This window comes from Eptatretus burgeri, unplaced genomic scaffold (genome assembly GCF_056783735.1).
Source record: "Eptatretus burgeri isolate ZD-2024b unplaced genomic scaffold, Ebu_testis_v1 Ebu_testis_scaffold_3161, whole genome shotgun sequence".
In the NCBI taxonomy this organism is placed as follows: Eukaryota; Metazoa; Chordata; class Myxini; order Myxiniformes; family Myxinidae; genus Eptatretus; species Eptatretus burgeri.
The window spans coordinates 194,856-211,713 of record NW_028225109.1 but is presented as its reverse complement, the minus strand read 5'-3'; the positions used below and the strand labels follow the sequence as shown (position 1 = coordinate 211,713).

The following is a 16,858-nucleotide window of genomic DNA, read 5'->3' as shown; positions in this document are numbered from 1 at the left end:
AGTCACAGAATGTCAGTGCCATGAAGTCACAGAATGTCAGTGCCATGAAGTCACAGAACGTCAGTGCCATGAAGTCACAGAACGTCAGTGCCATGAAGTCACAGAACGGCAGTGCCATGAAGTCACAGAATGTCAGTGCCATGAAGTCACAGAATGTCAGTGCCATGAAGTCATAGAACGTCATTGTCATGAAGTCACAGAATGTCAGTGCCATGAAGTCATAGAACGTCATTGTCATGAAGTCACAGAATGTCAGTGCCATGAAGGCATAGAATGTCAGTGCCATGAAGTCACAGAATGTCAGTGCCATGAAGTCATAGAATGTCAGTGCCATGAAGTTACAGAATGTTAGTGCCATGAGGTCACGGAATGTCAGTGCCATGAAGTTACAGAATGTTAGTGCCATGAGGTCACGGAATGTCAGTGCCATGAAGTCACGAAAAGTTAGTGCCATGAAGTCACAGAAAGTCAGTGCCATGAAGTCACAGAACGTTAGTGCCATGAAGTCATAGAATGTCAGTGCCATGAAGTCACAGAATGTCAGTGCCATGAAGTCACAGAATGTCAGTGCCATGAAGTCATAGAATGTCAGTGCCATGAAGTCACAGAATGTCAGTGCCATAAAGTCACAGAATGTCAGTGCCATGAAGTCACAGAATGTCAGTGCCATGAAGTCACAGAATGTTAGTGCCATGAAGTCACAGAATGTCAGTGCCATGAAGTCACAGAATGTCAGTGCCATGAAGTCACAGAAGTCATTTGCTGAAGTGCAATGGCTGGTGAAAGAGGTACCAACACCCAGCCAAGTTGTATGAGGACAATTAAAATCACCACATATGAGGAGGAAGAGAGAGATGGGATGAGTGTTTCATAGTTTTGGCTGAGAGAGATGTAAATTGAGTTATCACTGTTTGGAGGATGGCACAACACACAGACAAACAAGAGGTGGGAGTGGATAGGAAAGTCACAGCCAAATATACTCCTGGGGGTTGGGAGGTGTAAGATCAGTTCAAGGACAGTGAGAAATTGATTGCTTGACAAAAAGAGCAACTCAGCCATCAAGGTGGGGTTCAGGCCGATCAAATCAGGAGACGATAACGAGGGAGACAGGGATGTCCTGTGGCAGGAAGGTTTTTCAAACAGATGATATCCAGTATATCAGCAGCAGCCTGGACCGAGGGATCTGCCAGGTTGGAGTGGAGGCCTCATATGTTTGAGGTCCACACAGTGAGGAACAGGGGAGGAGGTGTTGGGATGGTCCGGGACAGGTGGGAGGCTCAGAGGGTGAGGGACGGGGGGGAGGGGAGGGGGGGAGTAGGTTGGGAAGGTGCAGGCTGGAGGTGAAAATGGGGGCAATATGAAAGGGTGTGGAACGAGGAGCGAGCTGAGAGGGGCAAGACGATGTGGAAGGCAAGAGGGTGTAGGACGAGGGGGAAGATGAGAGGGATGGGATGAGGGGGAATCCGAGATGGGGAAGCAATGAGGGGGTGGGTTTGGGGAAAAGCTTTGAGGGGGTAGGGTGAGGGGAAAGCTTGGAGAGGGTGGTGTGAATGGAAGCTCGGAGAAGGCAGTGTGAGGGGAAAGCTTGGAGAGGGTGGGATGAGAGCGGATGCGGAAAGGGGGGACATGAAGTGGGGGGATGCTGAAAAGGGTGATACGTTGGAGGGATGCGGTTGGAAAGGACGCGGGCTTGTAGGAGATGTGGGGTCTGTGGGGTATGTACTGACACGGAGAAGTTAGACACTGTAAAATAATGTGAAGGATATTTGATTGTTGTGTGCACACAGCCGAAGCCTGCTGTTGGCTTAGTGGTTAGGGTGGCTGGCTTGGGATCCTAGAGTCCTGAGTTCGAGCCCTGTTGGCTGCTGAATTAACACCAGGTGGGGTTGACTCAGCCTGTCGTCCTTCTGAGGTTGGCGAAATGAGTACCAACGTCCTGGTGCTGCTGTGTGCCCTGGTTAGAACATGTACACCATATCCCTGTGTGTTGTCAGATGACGAAAGGGTTGGCATCAGGAAGGGCATCTGGCCATAACAACATTGCCTCAAAAAGGGAACCATGATTGTCATGGGGCCTGCAAGGCTCACCCTGCTCTCGCAGGGGGAAATGGCCTTAAAATGCTTGTGTGTGTGTGTGTGTGTGTGTGTGTGTGTGTGTGTGTGTGTGTGTGTGTGTGTGTGTGTGTGTGTGTGTGTGTGTGTGTGTGTGTGTGTGTGTGCAGGTAACCTCTGCAAACTGGACTTCTCAAGATGAATCTGTCCACAAATTTTTGAGATATCGTGCTATATATCGTTTTTATCCCTATCCTCCAATGGTGAAGAATCACTTTAAAAACCTTCACAAAAATCGAACCAATTCTTCCTTGTCACACACCCAACCCGTGCAACAAATTTTGTCCAAATCCGTCCATAACTTTTTGAGAAATCCTGTTCACAGACAGACAGATGAACAGACCGGAGTGAAAACATAACATCCACCCACCTTTGGTGGTGGAGGTAGTAATAAGAGAAGCAGATAAAAAAAACCCCAAAGATTTTACATTTATTTAATTTATATATCCTATAGGAGTCACCTCTCGTGGTCTTACCGGCTTTTTTACATTGTCTCGTATCCACTCGATCACCAGATCGTGCTCGTTTCCAGGCGTTGTTTTAAAACTGCAATCCAGTGTGACGGTTGTCCCATCAATCGTCTTAAGTTTGGAGGTGCTGGTGGACATCCGCATCCACGGCACCAAGCCTGTTGGATAAATGTAACAAACATTACAAATAGTCCTGTAAAATGTCAAAGCAACAGAATGAATCAATAAGACAAGAACTACAAGGGCACACGGTAGAGCACATACCTCCACCACGTAATGCCTGATCTCTGAGAACATATCAGGCCCAACACATTTTTGAGATATCGTGCTATATATCGTTTTTGAGCCCTGTCTCTCAATGGTGAAGAATCACTTTAAATATTCCAGAATCCGGATCCGGATCTTCACCAAAATCGAATCACTTTATCCTTGTCACACACCGAACCTGTCGACAAAATGTCATCCGGATCCGTCAACAACTTTTTGAGATATCCTGCACACAGACAGACAGACAAACAAACAAACAAACAGACAGAGAGGGGTGGAAACAGAACCTCCTTCACCTATGGTGGTGGAGGTAAAAAGACGTCGTGCAGAGCACGATACTTGCAAAATCCACCACCCCCCACCCTCTCCAAAGGTTGCCATGGATACATCAAATTGTCCATTTCATGAAGATTAAAATTGACAATCTTAATCAAAGCTCAGGTCAATCGGATGAAAATTGATTATTTTTCAGGTTGAAATTAATGATTCTAGAAGTTTGACCTTGAGTTGATCTTTGACCTATTGACCTCAAAAATAGTTGGTTTCCCAAGTCAGCGATGGACTGTGCAAATCCTGTTCAAATTTCAAGTTAATCGGATGAAAAATGACGATTAAAAAAATTTGACCTGAAGATGACCTTTGACCTAAAAATCAACAGGCTTCTCAGTTGAGACTACCTCAACAACCTGGTAAAGTTTCATGATGATCGGTTTGGAATTGTGACCTGTAGGTGATAAACAGACAAACAGACAGACAGAATAACAAAATTGACGAAACAATATACTGGAAAAATCTTCCATTTTGCAAGTTACAAAGAGCAATCAGAGATTGCAGATCCTCATCAGGACTTGTTTTGTGTGGTGTACTGTGTGGTGTTTGTGTGCTGTATTTTGTGTGGTGTTTGTGTGGTGTACTGTGTGGTGTTTGTGTGCTGTATTAAGTGTAGTTTTCTGTGCTGTATTTTGTGTAGTTTTGTGTGCTGTATTTAGTGTAGTTTTGTGTGCTGTATTTAGTGTAGTTTTGTGTGCTGTATTTAGTGTAGTTTTGTGTGCTGTATTTAGTGTAGTTTTGTGTGCTGTATTCAGTGTAGTTTTGTGTGCTGTATTTAGTGTAGTTTTGTGTGCTGTATTTAGTGTAGTTTTGTGTGCTGTATTTTGTGTAGTGTTTGTGTGCTGTATTTAGTGTAGTTTTGTGTGCTGTATTTTGTGTAGTGTTTGTGTGCTGTATTTTGTGTGGTGTTTGTGTGCTGTATTTAGTGTAGTTTTGTGTGCTGTATTTAGTGTAGTTTTGTGTGCTGTATTTGTGTGTGTGTGCTGTATTTTGTGTGCTGTATTTTGTGTAGTTTTGTGTGCTGTATTTTGTGTAGTTTTGTGTGCTGTATTTTGTGTAGTTTTGTGTGCTGTATTTAGTGTAGTTTTGTGTGCTGTATTTAGTGTAGTTTTGTGTGCTGTATTTGGTGTAGTTTTGTGTGCTGTATTTAGTGTAGTTTTGTGTGCTGTATTTAGTGTAGTTTTGTGTGCTGTATTTAGTGTAGTTTTGTGTGCTGTATTTAGTGTAGTTTTGTGTGCTGTATTTAGTGTCGTTTTGTGTGCTGTGTTTTGTGTAGTTTTGTGTGCTGTATTTTGTGTAGTTTTGTGTGCTGTATTTTGTGTAGTTTTGTGTGCTGTATGTTGTGTAGTTTTGTGTGCTGTATTTTGTGTAGTTTTGTGTGCTGTATTTTGCGTAGTTTTGTGTGCTGTATTTAGTGTGGTGTTTGTGTGCTGTATTTTGTGTCGTTTTGTGTGCTGTGTTTTGTGTAGTTTTGTGTGCTGTATTTTGTGTAGTTTTGTGTGCTGTATTTAGTGTGTTGTTTGTGTGCTGTATTTTGTGTCGTTTTGTGTGCTGTATTTAGTGTAGTTTTGTGTGCTGTATTTAGTGTAGGTTTGTGTGCTGTATTTAGTGTAGTTTTGTGTGCTGTATTTAGTGTAGTTTTGTGTGCTGTATTTTGTGTAGTTTTGTGTGCTGTATTTTGTGTAGTTTTGTGTGCTGTATTTAGTGTAGTTTTGTGTGCTGTATTTTGTGTAGTTTTGTGTGCTGTATTTTGTGTAGTTTTGTGTGCTGTATTTAGTGTAGTTTTGTGTGCTGTATTTAGTGTAGTTTTGTGTGCTGTATTTAGTGTAGTTTTGTGTGCTGTATTTAGTGTAGTTTTGTGTGCTGTATTTAGTGTAGTTTTGTGTGCTGTATTTAGTGTAGTTTTGTGTGCTATATTTAGTGTAGTTTTGTGTGCTGTATTTAGTGTAGTTTTGTGTGCTGTATTTAGTGTAGTTTTGTGTGCTGTATTTAGTGTAGTTTTGTGTGCTGTATTTAGTGTAGTTTTGTGTGCTGTATTTAGTGTAGTTTTGTGTGCTGTATTTAGTGTAGTTTTGTGTGCTGTATTTAGTGTAGTTTTGTGTGCTGTATTTAGTGTAGTTTTGTGTGCTATATTTAGTGTAGTTTTGTGTGCTGTATTTAGTGTAGTTTTGTGTGCTGTATTTAGTGTAGTTTTGTGTGCTGTATTTCGTGTGCTGAATTTTGTGTCGTTTTGTGTGCTGTATTTTGTGTAGTTTTGTGTGCTGTATTTTGTGTGCTGTATTTAGTGTAGTTTTGTGTGCTGTATTTAGTGTAGTTTTGTGTGCTGTATTTAGTGTAGTTTTGTGTGCGGTATTTAGTGTAGTTTTGTGTGCTGTATTTTGTGTAGTTTTGTGTGCTGTATTTAGTGTAGTTTTGTGTGCTGTATTTAGTGTAGTTTTGTGTGCTGTATTTAGTGTAGTTTTGTGTGCTGTATTTAGTGTAGTTTTGTGTGCTGTATTTAGTGTAGTTTTGTGTGCTGTATTTAGTGTAGTTTTGTGTGCTGTATTTTGTGTAGTTTTGTGTGCTGTATTTAGTGTAGTTTTGTGTGCTGTATTTTGTGGTGCTTGTTGGCTGTATTTTGTGTAGTTTTGTGTGTTCTATTTTGTGTAGTTTTGTGTTCTGTATTTAGTGTAGTTTTGTGTGTTCGTATACCACAGTGAACACATTGAGTGACCACACTCAGTGACTGACTCGGCTGTCGGTGTTTTAGGAACGACCGTTCGGCAAGGCTTACGGGGAGACGTTTCAAATTGTAAGGTTCTGCTGAACTTTCCAACACCAGCAGCATTACGAGCGGCAGCTTGCACATCATATCGCTTTCCTGGATTCAAACCAGTCACCTGCACACTCTCTGGGGAACAAGATATCATATCTTAGGGTTGAGAGCTCGTGATACAAATATAATAAAAAAAACAATCCTTGACTCCATTCAATGTTCCAATGAGATGTCACTTGTTTTGCAACATACGATACCTGCACTAATCAATCGAGGATGTCTTCATGTCCATGTCTGTCACGTTTCCGATATCCTCTCTCAGCATTTCGTGCATCGTTACAAAACCTCGTCGGCCGAATGAACAATGACTTACAATTCTGCTTCCGCCATCTACATTTACTCACGACTCCACTCCGTTCGGCCCACTTGAAAGTACACTTTTATCAAAGCGTTTTATGGATGACAATACAAAGTCTAGTGGGCGGTGCTTCTGGTGCCATTTTGTCACAGGATTGTTGTTGTTGTTGTTGTTGTTGTTCTGTGGCCCTCGCAACCTCTCAAATTCCAGGCATACCATCATATTACACATCCTTAACTGTACATCTGCTTCCTGGGTGGCGCTTCCTGTGCCATTCTGTCAACGGATTACTGCTGCTGTTGTTCTTTGGCTCTGCTTTCAAACCCTGCACCATTCCATCGCGCATGAAAGTGATACCGATATGAGAGTGATACCGGTATGAGAGTGATACAGGTATGAAATTGATACCGATATGAAAGTGATACCAGTATGAAAGCGATTCAGGTATGAAAGTGACACCGATATGAAAGTGATGCAGGTATGAAAGTGATTCCGATATGAAAGTGATTCCGAAATGAAAGTGATACCGATATGAAAGTGATACCGGTATGAAAGCGATACCGATATGAAAGTGATTCCGATATGAAAGTGATCCCGATATGAAAGTGATACCGATATGAAAGTGATACAGGTGTGAAAGTGATACCGATATGAAAGTGATACCGATTGGAAAGTGATACCGATATGAAAGTGATACAGGTGTGAAAGCGATACTGATCTGAGTGATCCCGCTAGGAAAGTGATACCGATAAGTGTACATCATATATGAATACGTGATGGACCATTGCGTATTTTTGGAACCTGCGTAAAAAAAGTAATTTTTTTTTGTTATTTTAAAAATAATATCGATATACCAGCATATACCGGTATGCCCCCACCGGGAGATAAATATCGAAACAAATCGATACCACCGGAGCCTGTTTTGGGTTGTATTCAGAATGGGATCATTGAGTAAGGCCACATCTAGAATATTGTGTCATTTTCGTCCTGCATCTGAGGTGTGTGTGTGTGTGTGTGTGTATATGTGTGTGGGTGTATTGTGTGTATGTGTGTGTATGTGTGTGTGTGTGTATGTGTGTGTGTGTGGGTGTATGTGTGTGTGTGTGTGTGTATGTGTGTGTGTGTGTGAATGTGTGTGTGTGTGTGTGTGTGTGTGTGTGTGTGTGTGTGTGTGTGTGTGTGTGTGTGTGTGTGTATGTGTGTGTTTTTTGGGGTGTATGTGTGTGTTTGTGTATGTGTGTGTGCTTGTGTGTGTGGGTGATTGTGTGTATGTGTGTGAGTGTGTGTGTGTGTGTATGTGTGTGTGTGTGTGTGTGAATGTGTGTGTGTGTGTGTGTGTGTTTGAATGTGTGTGTATGTGTGTGTGTGGGTGTGTGTGGATGTGTGTGTATGTGTGTGTGTGTGATGTGTGTGTATGTGTGTGTGTATGTGTGTGTATGTGTGTGTGAATGTATGTGTGTGTGTGTTTGAATGTGTGTGTATGTGTGTGTGTGGATGTGTGTGGATGTGTGTGTGAATGTGTGTGTGTGTGTGTGTGTATGTGTGTGTGTGTGGGTGTATGTGTGTGTTTGTGGGTGTATGTATGTGTGTTTGTGTATGTGTGTGTGTGTGTTTGTGTGTGTGGGTGATTGTGTGTATGTGTGTGAGTGTGTGTGTGTGTGTGTGTGTGTGTGTGTGTGTGTGTGTGTGTGTGTGTGTGGGTGGGTGTATGTGTGTGGGTGTATGTGTGTGTATGTGTGTGTATGTGTGTGTGTGTGGGAGTATGTGTGTGTGTGTGAATGTGTGTGAGTAAGTGTGTGTGTATGTGTGTGTATGTGTGCGCATGTGTGTGTGAATGTGTGTGTGTTAGTGTGTGTGTGTGTGGGTGTATGTGTGTGTATGTGTGTATGTGTGTGTTTGTGTACGTGTGTGTGTGGGTGTATGTGTGTGTATGTGTGTGTATATGTGTGCGTATGTGTGTGTGTATGTGTGTGTGTGTGTGTGTGTGTGTGTGTGTGGGTGTATGTGTGTGTGTGGGTGTATGTGTGTGTGAATGTGTGTGTGTTAGTGTGTGTGTGTGTGTGTGTGTGTGTGTGTGTGTGTGTGTGTGTGTGTGTGTGTATGTGTGTGTGTATAGTGTGCGTTCAAACCTTGTTTACTTTCGGTCCTGAACCTTTTCCACTCAAGAAGCTCCACACAACCTTCATCACTCACAGGTCGAATGCGAACTACAAAGCCCATCACAGGAACTCCATTATCCGCCTTTGGCTCAACCAACTGGACCTCGGCGAACGTGGAATTCGGGCGGATGCTTGAAACACGAGGCTCTGAAGGGGGTACTGGAGGGATCGGAGATTGGGAAACGCTGTGGGTGTTTAACTTCAGAGATTAAAGGATAAACGAGGTTAAAGGATATAATAATCTTTATTAAATAATAAATGCTGATCGATACGACAAGAGAGATGTCTGTCTGTCTGTGCTTGTGTGTCGCCATTTTTCTCAGAGATGGCTCAACGGATCTTCATTAAACTTTCAGAGGTTCGTCAGTGAGTGCTGAGGCGTGTTTTGGGAATCCATGAAACGTGTGAAGGATGTGGGAAGGGGATTTGGAGGTGAGGTGGAGAGAAGGTGTGGGATTCCATGGAGCATGCGAGGGGGGTAGGAAGAGGAGTTGGGAGTGGGAGAAAAAGTGTGGGAGGCCTCACCTGCTTGTGGTGCACCTGTTTCACTGGAACTGGTCCTACAAGATAAGTCTGATTTTATAAGTAAATTCTGTACTTACTGCTGGTAGTGTATTAAATCAACTACCTATTACCGTTTGATGAGCGACCTGTGCAAATTCCCATCTGTGATTTGGGAGTTCAAGAAACTTTACTCAAAGTTTTCATTTTATGAGTCAATCGGATGAATAAGGACGTGAGCAATGAGATCTGTGTGGAACAATAATCTCAATTACAAGTAAAGTTGAACGGGATGAGTTAGGAGGCTTATATCATCATACCCGCCTTCAACAGAAAATAATTCTTCAACTTCCATCCTCGAGTATTCCTGATGCCACAGTTGAGTCTGCCAAAGTCCTTGTCACTCTTCGGTGTGACCTAGGAAGTCGAGAAACGGTATCATGTCACAAACCTGCCCAACCTGCTCTTCCAATGTTCGTTTTAATACCCACAAGTGGAGGCCAATATATAGGACAGCAGGCTTAACATCCCTTCGAAAGAGTTGCATGCTGATGAGTGCAGGAACCACTATTTAACACGAGGCCAGGTACCTCAAGTTCCGTTTGAATCACACTCTCATGCTCTTTGTGATTCGATCAGTGTCCGGTATGTGTTTGTTTGTTACTTGCGGAATCCACCATTTGCAAGTCCTGTACGTCGGTTGATCTGGTCTGTTTTTTGTCCACGACCAGTTTTACCGGAAGGGACGACAGGTTTGCTCTCCACGGGTCAGTGTTCAGCTGTCCTGACTCCAACCGACTGCTTTACACCCATTGGCTGGACAGGGACAGGAGGCCTGACTCACTCCGATAAAACCATGTGCTGCCATTGCATGAAGCAGCACAGATCAGCAGGCCTCAGGCCTGGGAGTTAGTGCACAGCCCAGTATCATTGGAATGATCCCAGGTGTGTATAACCACGATGTATTATAATATATATATATATATATATATATATATATATATATATATATATATATATATATATATATATATATATATATATATATATATATATATATATATATATATATATATATATATATATATATATATATATATATATATATATATATATATTGGCAAGACAGAGGGACCGAGCTGGGAAGGATGTGCTGCAGGTTAGGGTGATAAAGGACGCAAATGGAAATGTGCTGACGAGCGAGGAGAGTGTGTTGAGAAGGTGGATGGAGTACTTTGAGGAGCTGATGAATGAAGAAAATGAGAGAGAGAGAAGGTTGGAAGAGGTGGAGATATTGAATCTGGAAGTGGGGTGGATCAGTAAGGATGAAGTGAGGACTGCTATGAAGAAGATGAAAAGTGGAAAGGCGGTTGGCCCAGATGGTATACCAGTGGAGGCATGGAAGTGCTTAGGAGAGATGGCAGTGGGGTTGTTAACCAGATTGTTTAATAAAGTCTTGGAAAGTGAGAGGATGCCGGAGGAGTGGAGATTAAGTGTACTGGTTCCGATTTTCATGAATAAGGGTGATGTGCAGAGCTGTGGAAATTACAGAGGGATAAAGTTGTTAAGCCACACCATGAAGTTGTGGGAAAGAGTAGTGGAAGCTCGGTTGAGAGGAGAGGTGACGATCTGTGAGCAGCAATATGGGTTTATGCCAGTAAAGAGCACCACTGATGCGATGTTTGCTTTGAGAATGTTGATGGAGAGGTATAGGGAAGGCCAGAAGGAGTTACATTGTGTGTTTGTGGATTTAGAGAAAGCTTATGATAGGGTGCCAAGAGAGGAGTTGTGGCATTGTATGAGGAAGTCGGGAGTGGTGGAGAAGTATGTGAGGATCGTGCAGGATATGTAATGGGACAGTGTGACAGCGGTGAGGTGTGCGGTAGGAATGACGGACCGGTTTAAGGTTAAAGTGGGATTGCACCAAGGATCGACTCTGAGCCCTTTCCTGTTTGCAATGGTGATGGACAGGTTGACGGACGAGATCAGACTGGAGTCTCCATGGACTATGATGTTCGCGGATGACATCATGATATGTAGGGAGAGTTGGGAGCAGGCTGAATCGAGCCTCGAGAGGTGGAGGTACGCACTGGAGAGAAGGGGAATGTTCGTCAGTAGGAGTAAGACGGAGTACATGTGCGTAAATGAGAGGGAGGGTGGTGGTATGGCGCGGTTGCAAGGAGTTGAGGTGTGGAAGGTGGATGGGTTTAAATACTTGGGATCAACTGTCCAAAGTAACGGAGAGTGTGGGAGAGAAGTGAAAAAGAGAGTGCAGGCAGGATGGAGTGGTTGGAGAAGAGTTGCAGGAGTGATTTGTGACAGAAGGGTAGCTGCAAGAGTGAAGGGGAAAGTATATAAGACGGTAGTGAGACCAGCTATGTTGTATGGTTTGGAGGCGGTGGCGCTAACAAAAAGACAGGAAGCGGAGCTTGAGGTGGCAGAGTTAAAGATGCTGCGATTCTCGTTGGGAGTGACGAGGATGGATAGGATAAGAAATGAGTATATTAGAGGGACAGCGCAGGTAGGACGGTTTGGAGACAAAGTGAGAGAGGAGAGATTGAGATGGTTTGGACATGTGCACAGGAGGGAAGCAGAGTATATCGGGAGAAGGATGTTGAAGATGGAGCCGCCAGGCAGGAGGAGAAGAGGAAGGCCAAAGAAGAGGTTCATGGATGCGGTAAGGGCGGACATGCGGGTGGTTGGAGTGTCAATGGAAGATGTGGAGGATAGAGCGAAATGGAGACGGTTGGTCCGCTGTGGCGACCCCTAACGGGAGCAAGCCGAAAGAGGAAGAAGAAGAAGATATATATATATATATATATATATATATATATATATATATATATATATATATATATATATATATATATATATATATATATATATAGCCTGGTGTTGGCGCAGTGGTTAGGGCAGCGGCTTGGGATTCAAAAGGTCCTGAGTTCAAGCCCCGTTGGGCCACTGAATTAATACACCAGGGGGTTGACTCAGCCTGTCATCCTTCCGAGGTCGGCGAAGTGAGTACCAGTGTACTGGGCCGGTGTATACCCCGGTTAAAATAGGTGTACCATATCCCTGTGTTGTAAGAGGCGACCAGGGTTGCGTCAGGAAGGGCATCCGGCGTAAAACATGTGCCAAATCACTATGCGGATCATACGGATGATCCGCTGTGGCGACCCCAAACGGGAGCAGCCGAAAGAAGAAGAAGAAGAAGATATATATATATATATATATATATATATATATATTTATTACCAGTACGTGCCCATACGTGCGAGGCAGTACGTGCAAAAAAAAAAACTTTCAAACACACACAGGTTTGAACACAACACAACACACAACTTGAAACACAAGTGGTTCAAAAAAACTTTCAAACAAGCCGTTCCTTCGCTCTCGTAAATGACGACTGGATTGGAGCATTGTGTTTATCTATAAATGCGCATAAGAAATCGAGAAATTATTAGAATACAGTCAGTCATCACTATCTGGAAGTGGTGTATGCCCGTAAGGAATGTGCATATGCATTCCACGAATTATAATCGCTTGCATTGAAGTAACAACTTCTGTGATACTTGCACACACAGAGTCAATTAAAATCCAAATTAAAATCTAGTTTACCTCCCTGTCTTTGCTTGCCATGACATTCGCTGCCATTGACCATTGCCACTCCTACGCCACGGTAACTAAATGGCGCCCTTTCCCCATCGGCCACGCCTATGCAGCAACGTGTCTTGTCATTGGTTTGGGAAATAAATGGCCATAACTTGGGAACCATTTGTCCGATTAATATCAAACCTTGAAAAGGCACATCCTCAGGTCCCCAGCAATATAGCTGGCAAGTTTCAATTAGATCGGACCAGTGGTTGTCGAGAAACGGCGGACACACACACACACACACACACACACACACACACACACACACACACACACACACACACACACACACACACACACACACACACACACACACACACACACACACACAGATTGCTGGAATTATAGATAGATGAAACAGGAAACGCTGAGAAAACGAACCAAACACTGTGGTTTAAGAGCGGTTCTTCTTCCTCATTTTGGTTCCAGTTTTATTTATTTTGGTTCTTATTTTTGCTCGAGCGTGCGTTAACTATTGAACATCAACCCAGGAAGCAGCACGTACCATTTTTAAAGTCTTTGGTACGACTCGGCCGGAGGTTTGAACTGCCGACTCAGGGCAGACACTCGAACCACTACAACACTGAGGGACAATGCAACACACAGACGTCATCCTCAACAGGTCCAAGCCATCCTCACCTGCAGGATTATGCTGTGGCCAAAGGTGTAGTAGACTCTGTGAGCGGGAGAATCATCCCAGTTCACAGAATGGCGATCTCGAAGCCAATGCAAGACAACAGGAGGGTTGCCACGTGCACGGCATGACACGTTCACTGCATAGCCCAGCCAGCCGTAGTATATCGCAGGGTCGTCTTCAAACTCTGGAGGATCTGTGTGAACATAAGACAGTGGGACTGCAGAAATAATATACAATCTCGCCTGAGTGACTAAATGAGTGTGAAGGTGTCTAAGGGGTGTAAAGGGTCTTCAAAGGGCCAAAAGGGGTATGAAGGGGTATTAGGGTGTAAAGGTTTCATGGGTCTTTGAAATGTCTACGGGGTCTTTGAAGGGTATATGGGCTGGGTCTTAAGTGTCAAAGGGGACTTAACAGTCTCAAGGGTCTTCAAAGGGTCTAAGAGCTCCAGGCGGTCTTTAAAGGGTCGAAGAGTTCTAATGGGTCGAAAGGTCGAAGGGGTGTGAAGGATCTAAATGGGATTCAAAGGGTAAAAGGGGTTTTAAGTGTCAAAGGGGAATCCAACCTCAAGAATGAGATTTCAAACTTGTCTCCCTCCTCCAAAACCTGGGGTGCCCCGTCAAGTGTATCTCTGGTGCATGCTCCCCTCCCATCCCTTCCCTCTATTCAAATGGCACGAATTTATGATCACCTGTCTCTCTTGTCATCTGAGCTCCAACGCTTGAACATCGGTATTGCAGCGCTCGCTGAGGTTCGGAGACCGGATAGTGGCGAGATCATGGTGGGTGGTTACACCAACGACTGATCTGGTTGCTCTGATGGTTACCACGCCCAAGGAGTTGTTGTAGCTGTGTCCAATAAGTGGACTCCCATGATAATTAACACAGGTCAACGAGCGTATATGACTGAGGAATCATCACTCCTTGGGTGTCGTCTCCATGGTCTCTGTTTCCTATCTAACTGATAGGGATGGTTATGAGACGTGTGTTGAGCCCCATGGGTCTGGAACTGTGAACCAGAATAGCACTAAGTTCCTTGACTTCACAAGAAGTCAGAAACTTAGGGTGGCCGGTTCATGGTTTCAGCGCCAACAGGCTCATCGCTGGACTTGGTATTCCAACGCTGGTTGTGTGGCAAAGGAGATTGACCATGTGCTTGTTGATGGTCGCTGGAGGATGATCCAGAACTGCAGGGTCTACTGGAGTGCTCAGTTCCTCAACTGACCACAAGCTTGTTGTAGCATCTCTGAAGTTGCAGCTTAAATCCAGGAGAATGGTACCATTCCAGCCGAGGCTCGATGTGAACAAGCTGAGGGATAAGAGTGCACCTGAGGAGTTTGCAAACAGGCCAAGTGGGGATTTGGGGGGTCTGGGTGTTGTGTGGAATCCTGAAGAGTTGTGGAATGCTTTCAAGACTACCACCCTTGATATTGCCAACGGATGTCTTGGAACCAACTGTCAGGTGAAGAAGAACTTTATCTGTACGTACGTACACCGAGGGTGTACAAAGAGGCTTATGCGAGGAATCTATGAGGGCGCAGAGTATATCACCTGTGGATGAGTGATTCTCGTCCCGGTTACAGAGGAGTTTGTGCATTGCGTTCCTCCAAGCCTGTCCCTCGGTGTGTGTTCGAGCAGAGCGTGGTGGGCTCTTGACAGACAGAGGAATCCAAAGTGAAGGTCCGCTGGGACGGTTACTTTGAACGGCTCGACCAAGCTGACCCATAGACTGTTGACTTGGATGCCAGGGGTATAACTATCCCCCAATGCTGACCCTCTAATCAACTGTGAACCACCTTGGTTTGTGGAAATACAGGCTGTGGTGCACCGGTTGAAATGGGGTAAAGCCCCTGGGATCTGCGGCATCCATGCAGAACTTCTCAAGGCCGATTTAATTGCTGTACTCGTGTCGTTGCATGCAGTTATGTGCTCTGTTTAGAACATCGGTATCATCCCAACTGACTGGAAGAGGGGCCTTGTTGTCCCTCTCTGGAAAGGGAAGGGTGATCGCTCGGACTGGAACAACTACCGAGGGGTGACGCTGCTCTCAGAGCCGGGACATGGTCTTTGCTGGGATAATTTTTCATGGAGTTCACCACCATCGACTTGAGCACCAGTGCCCAGAACAGTCGGGCTTTGCACCAAAGAGGTCACCGATTTATCCCGTCCTTGCTCTCCGGGTCCTCACCGAACGCATCAGGTCCTCTCAGAATTTCGGCAGGGGCTGCTCGCAGCCGACATTGATCTCTGCAAAGCATCCGGTTCAACGAATCGGGGATGCCCTCTGTAGGATTCTCGGTCTTCACGGGGTGTCAGCAAAGTAGATCGATCTGATTTCTGAACTATACTCTGATACAGAGAGTGCTGTGAGGTGTGGTGGTCCCATTTCCGACTGATTTCCAGTTGTCAGCTCACCTGGACTTTTGTCCAGTGAGCTTATGCAATTGAGTAGCGTCCGTAGGTGAGTCAGTCGGTCCATAAACACGTCAATCATTATCGCTTGAACCAAAGACAGGATTTTGATGAAACTTGACTGCAACCTTCATCACCGTGAAGGTGATGTGTCGTTGGTGGTTACAATTTTTTTAAAAAAAGAAAAATTTCACACGCTTCACCATACCAGCTTCACAACGCTTATCGACGTTGCTATGTGAGAAATGACGTCACAATAAGAGTAATGGACAATTTGGTGTCATTGAAATCCTTATATATAACATACACACTCACCACACACCTTAAACACCTTTAACACATTAATTAATTTGATGGAATTCAAACCAGGGATGTTGGCTTTGCTTAATACACTTGACTTACCACTTTAAACAACAGACATAACTACAATGACTAACTGTCCGGAAATGATTAATTTAGAGTACCTATGACGTCAGCAACAGTAAGCAGAAGAATGAGAGGAGGAGGAGGAGGAGGAGGATGAGGAGGGGTTATTGGGGGTGACAGTATCGGTGGTCACAATAATAAATATTTTTTTCTTTCTTCTCAAGCTTCGCTGGACCATCTGGACCGGATTCAGAATCTGAGTCGAGGTTTGATAACAAGTTCTCCACCTTGTCAGTAGAAAAGGACACAGAGACCAGGAACACCTGGGTACGACTGGGTAAGGTGGGGACAGAAAGGGGACGGGTTTGGGATACAAGATTTAGATGCAAACATGGAGTTTAGGAAATCAGACTTTTGAAACAAACACGGAGCCATTTTTCAATGTTTCAAACATTTTGTTTCAAATATATAATTTTTATATTATAATTTTGTATACATTGACGAGGCTCGTGTGAGAGCGAACACACAGAATGCACAACAAGGGGAGCGGGAGATAGGAGGGTGGGGAGAGGGAAGGATAAAACACTGTGGAATGGAAACATTAGAGATCTGAGGAAGGGAGAGTGATGGGGTGGGGTACATGGGGTGCACAAGATGGACATTGCAGGGACTTTCAGGACCTCACACTACAGGGAACTTTCGGGAAGGAAGGCAGGGAATTTGAAAGAGGTGGGTTTGGGGTGGATTAGTGGGGGAAGAAAAGGATGGAGGAGGATGTGAGATGGTGGTGAACAGCTGTTTTGAAGGCCTGGACGGAAGAATGGGATTGAACAGAGTGTGG

The 16,858-nt window shown here is 44.3% G+C and overlaps 1 protein-coding gene across 8 annotated transcripts in view; it reads right to left on the bottom strand.

Annotated features, from left to right (window-relative positions):
- Positions 1 to 16,858, bottom strand: part of LOC147006607 (neural cell adhesion molecule 2-like) — a 77,464-nt gene that overhangs the window by 17,793 nt on the left and 42,813 nt on the right. For 4 of the 8 annotated variants that reach the window (XR_015054728.1, XM_085868416.1, XM_085868422.1 and 1 more), the window contains 5 exons: positions 13,246 to 13,436; positions 9,273 to 9,369; positions 8,422 to 8,610; positions 5,953 to 6,069; positions 2,589 to 2,740 (listed from right to left, as the gene is read on the bottom strand). Coding sequence is in view for 6 of the 8 variants with exons in the window: in XM_085868416.1 (XP_085724542.1) it covers positions 2,589 to 2,740; positions 5,953 to 6,069; positions 8,422 to 8,610; positions 9,273 to 9,369; positions 13,246 to 13,436 (746 nt within the window). In the remaining 2 variants the exon portion in view is untranslated. Of the gene's footprint in view, positions 1 to 2,588; positions 2,741 to 2,846; positions 3,028 to 5,952; positions 6,070 to 8,421; positions 8,611 to 9,272; positions 9,370 to 13,245; positions 13,437 to 16,858 lie in introns of those variants that run through there. The other 4 variants (XR_015054729.1, XM_085868417.1, XM_085868418.1 and 1 more) reach the window with 4 other exon arrangements.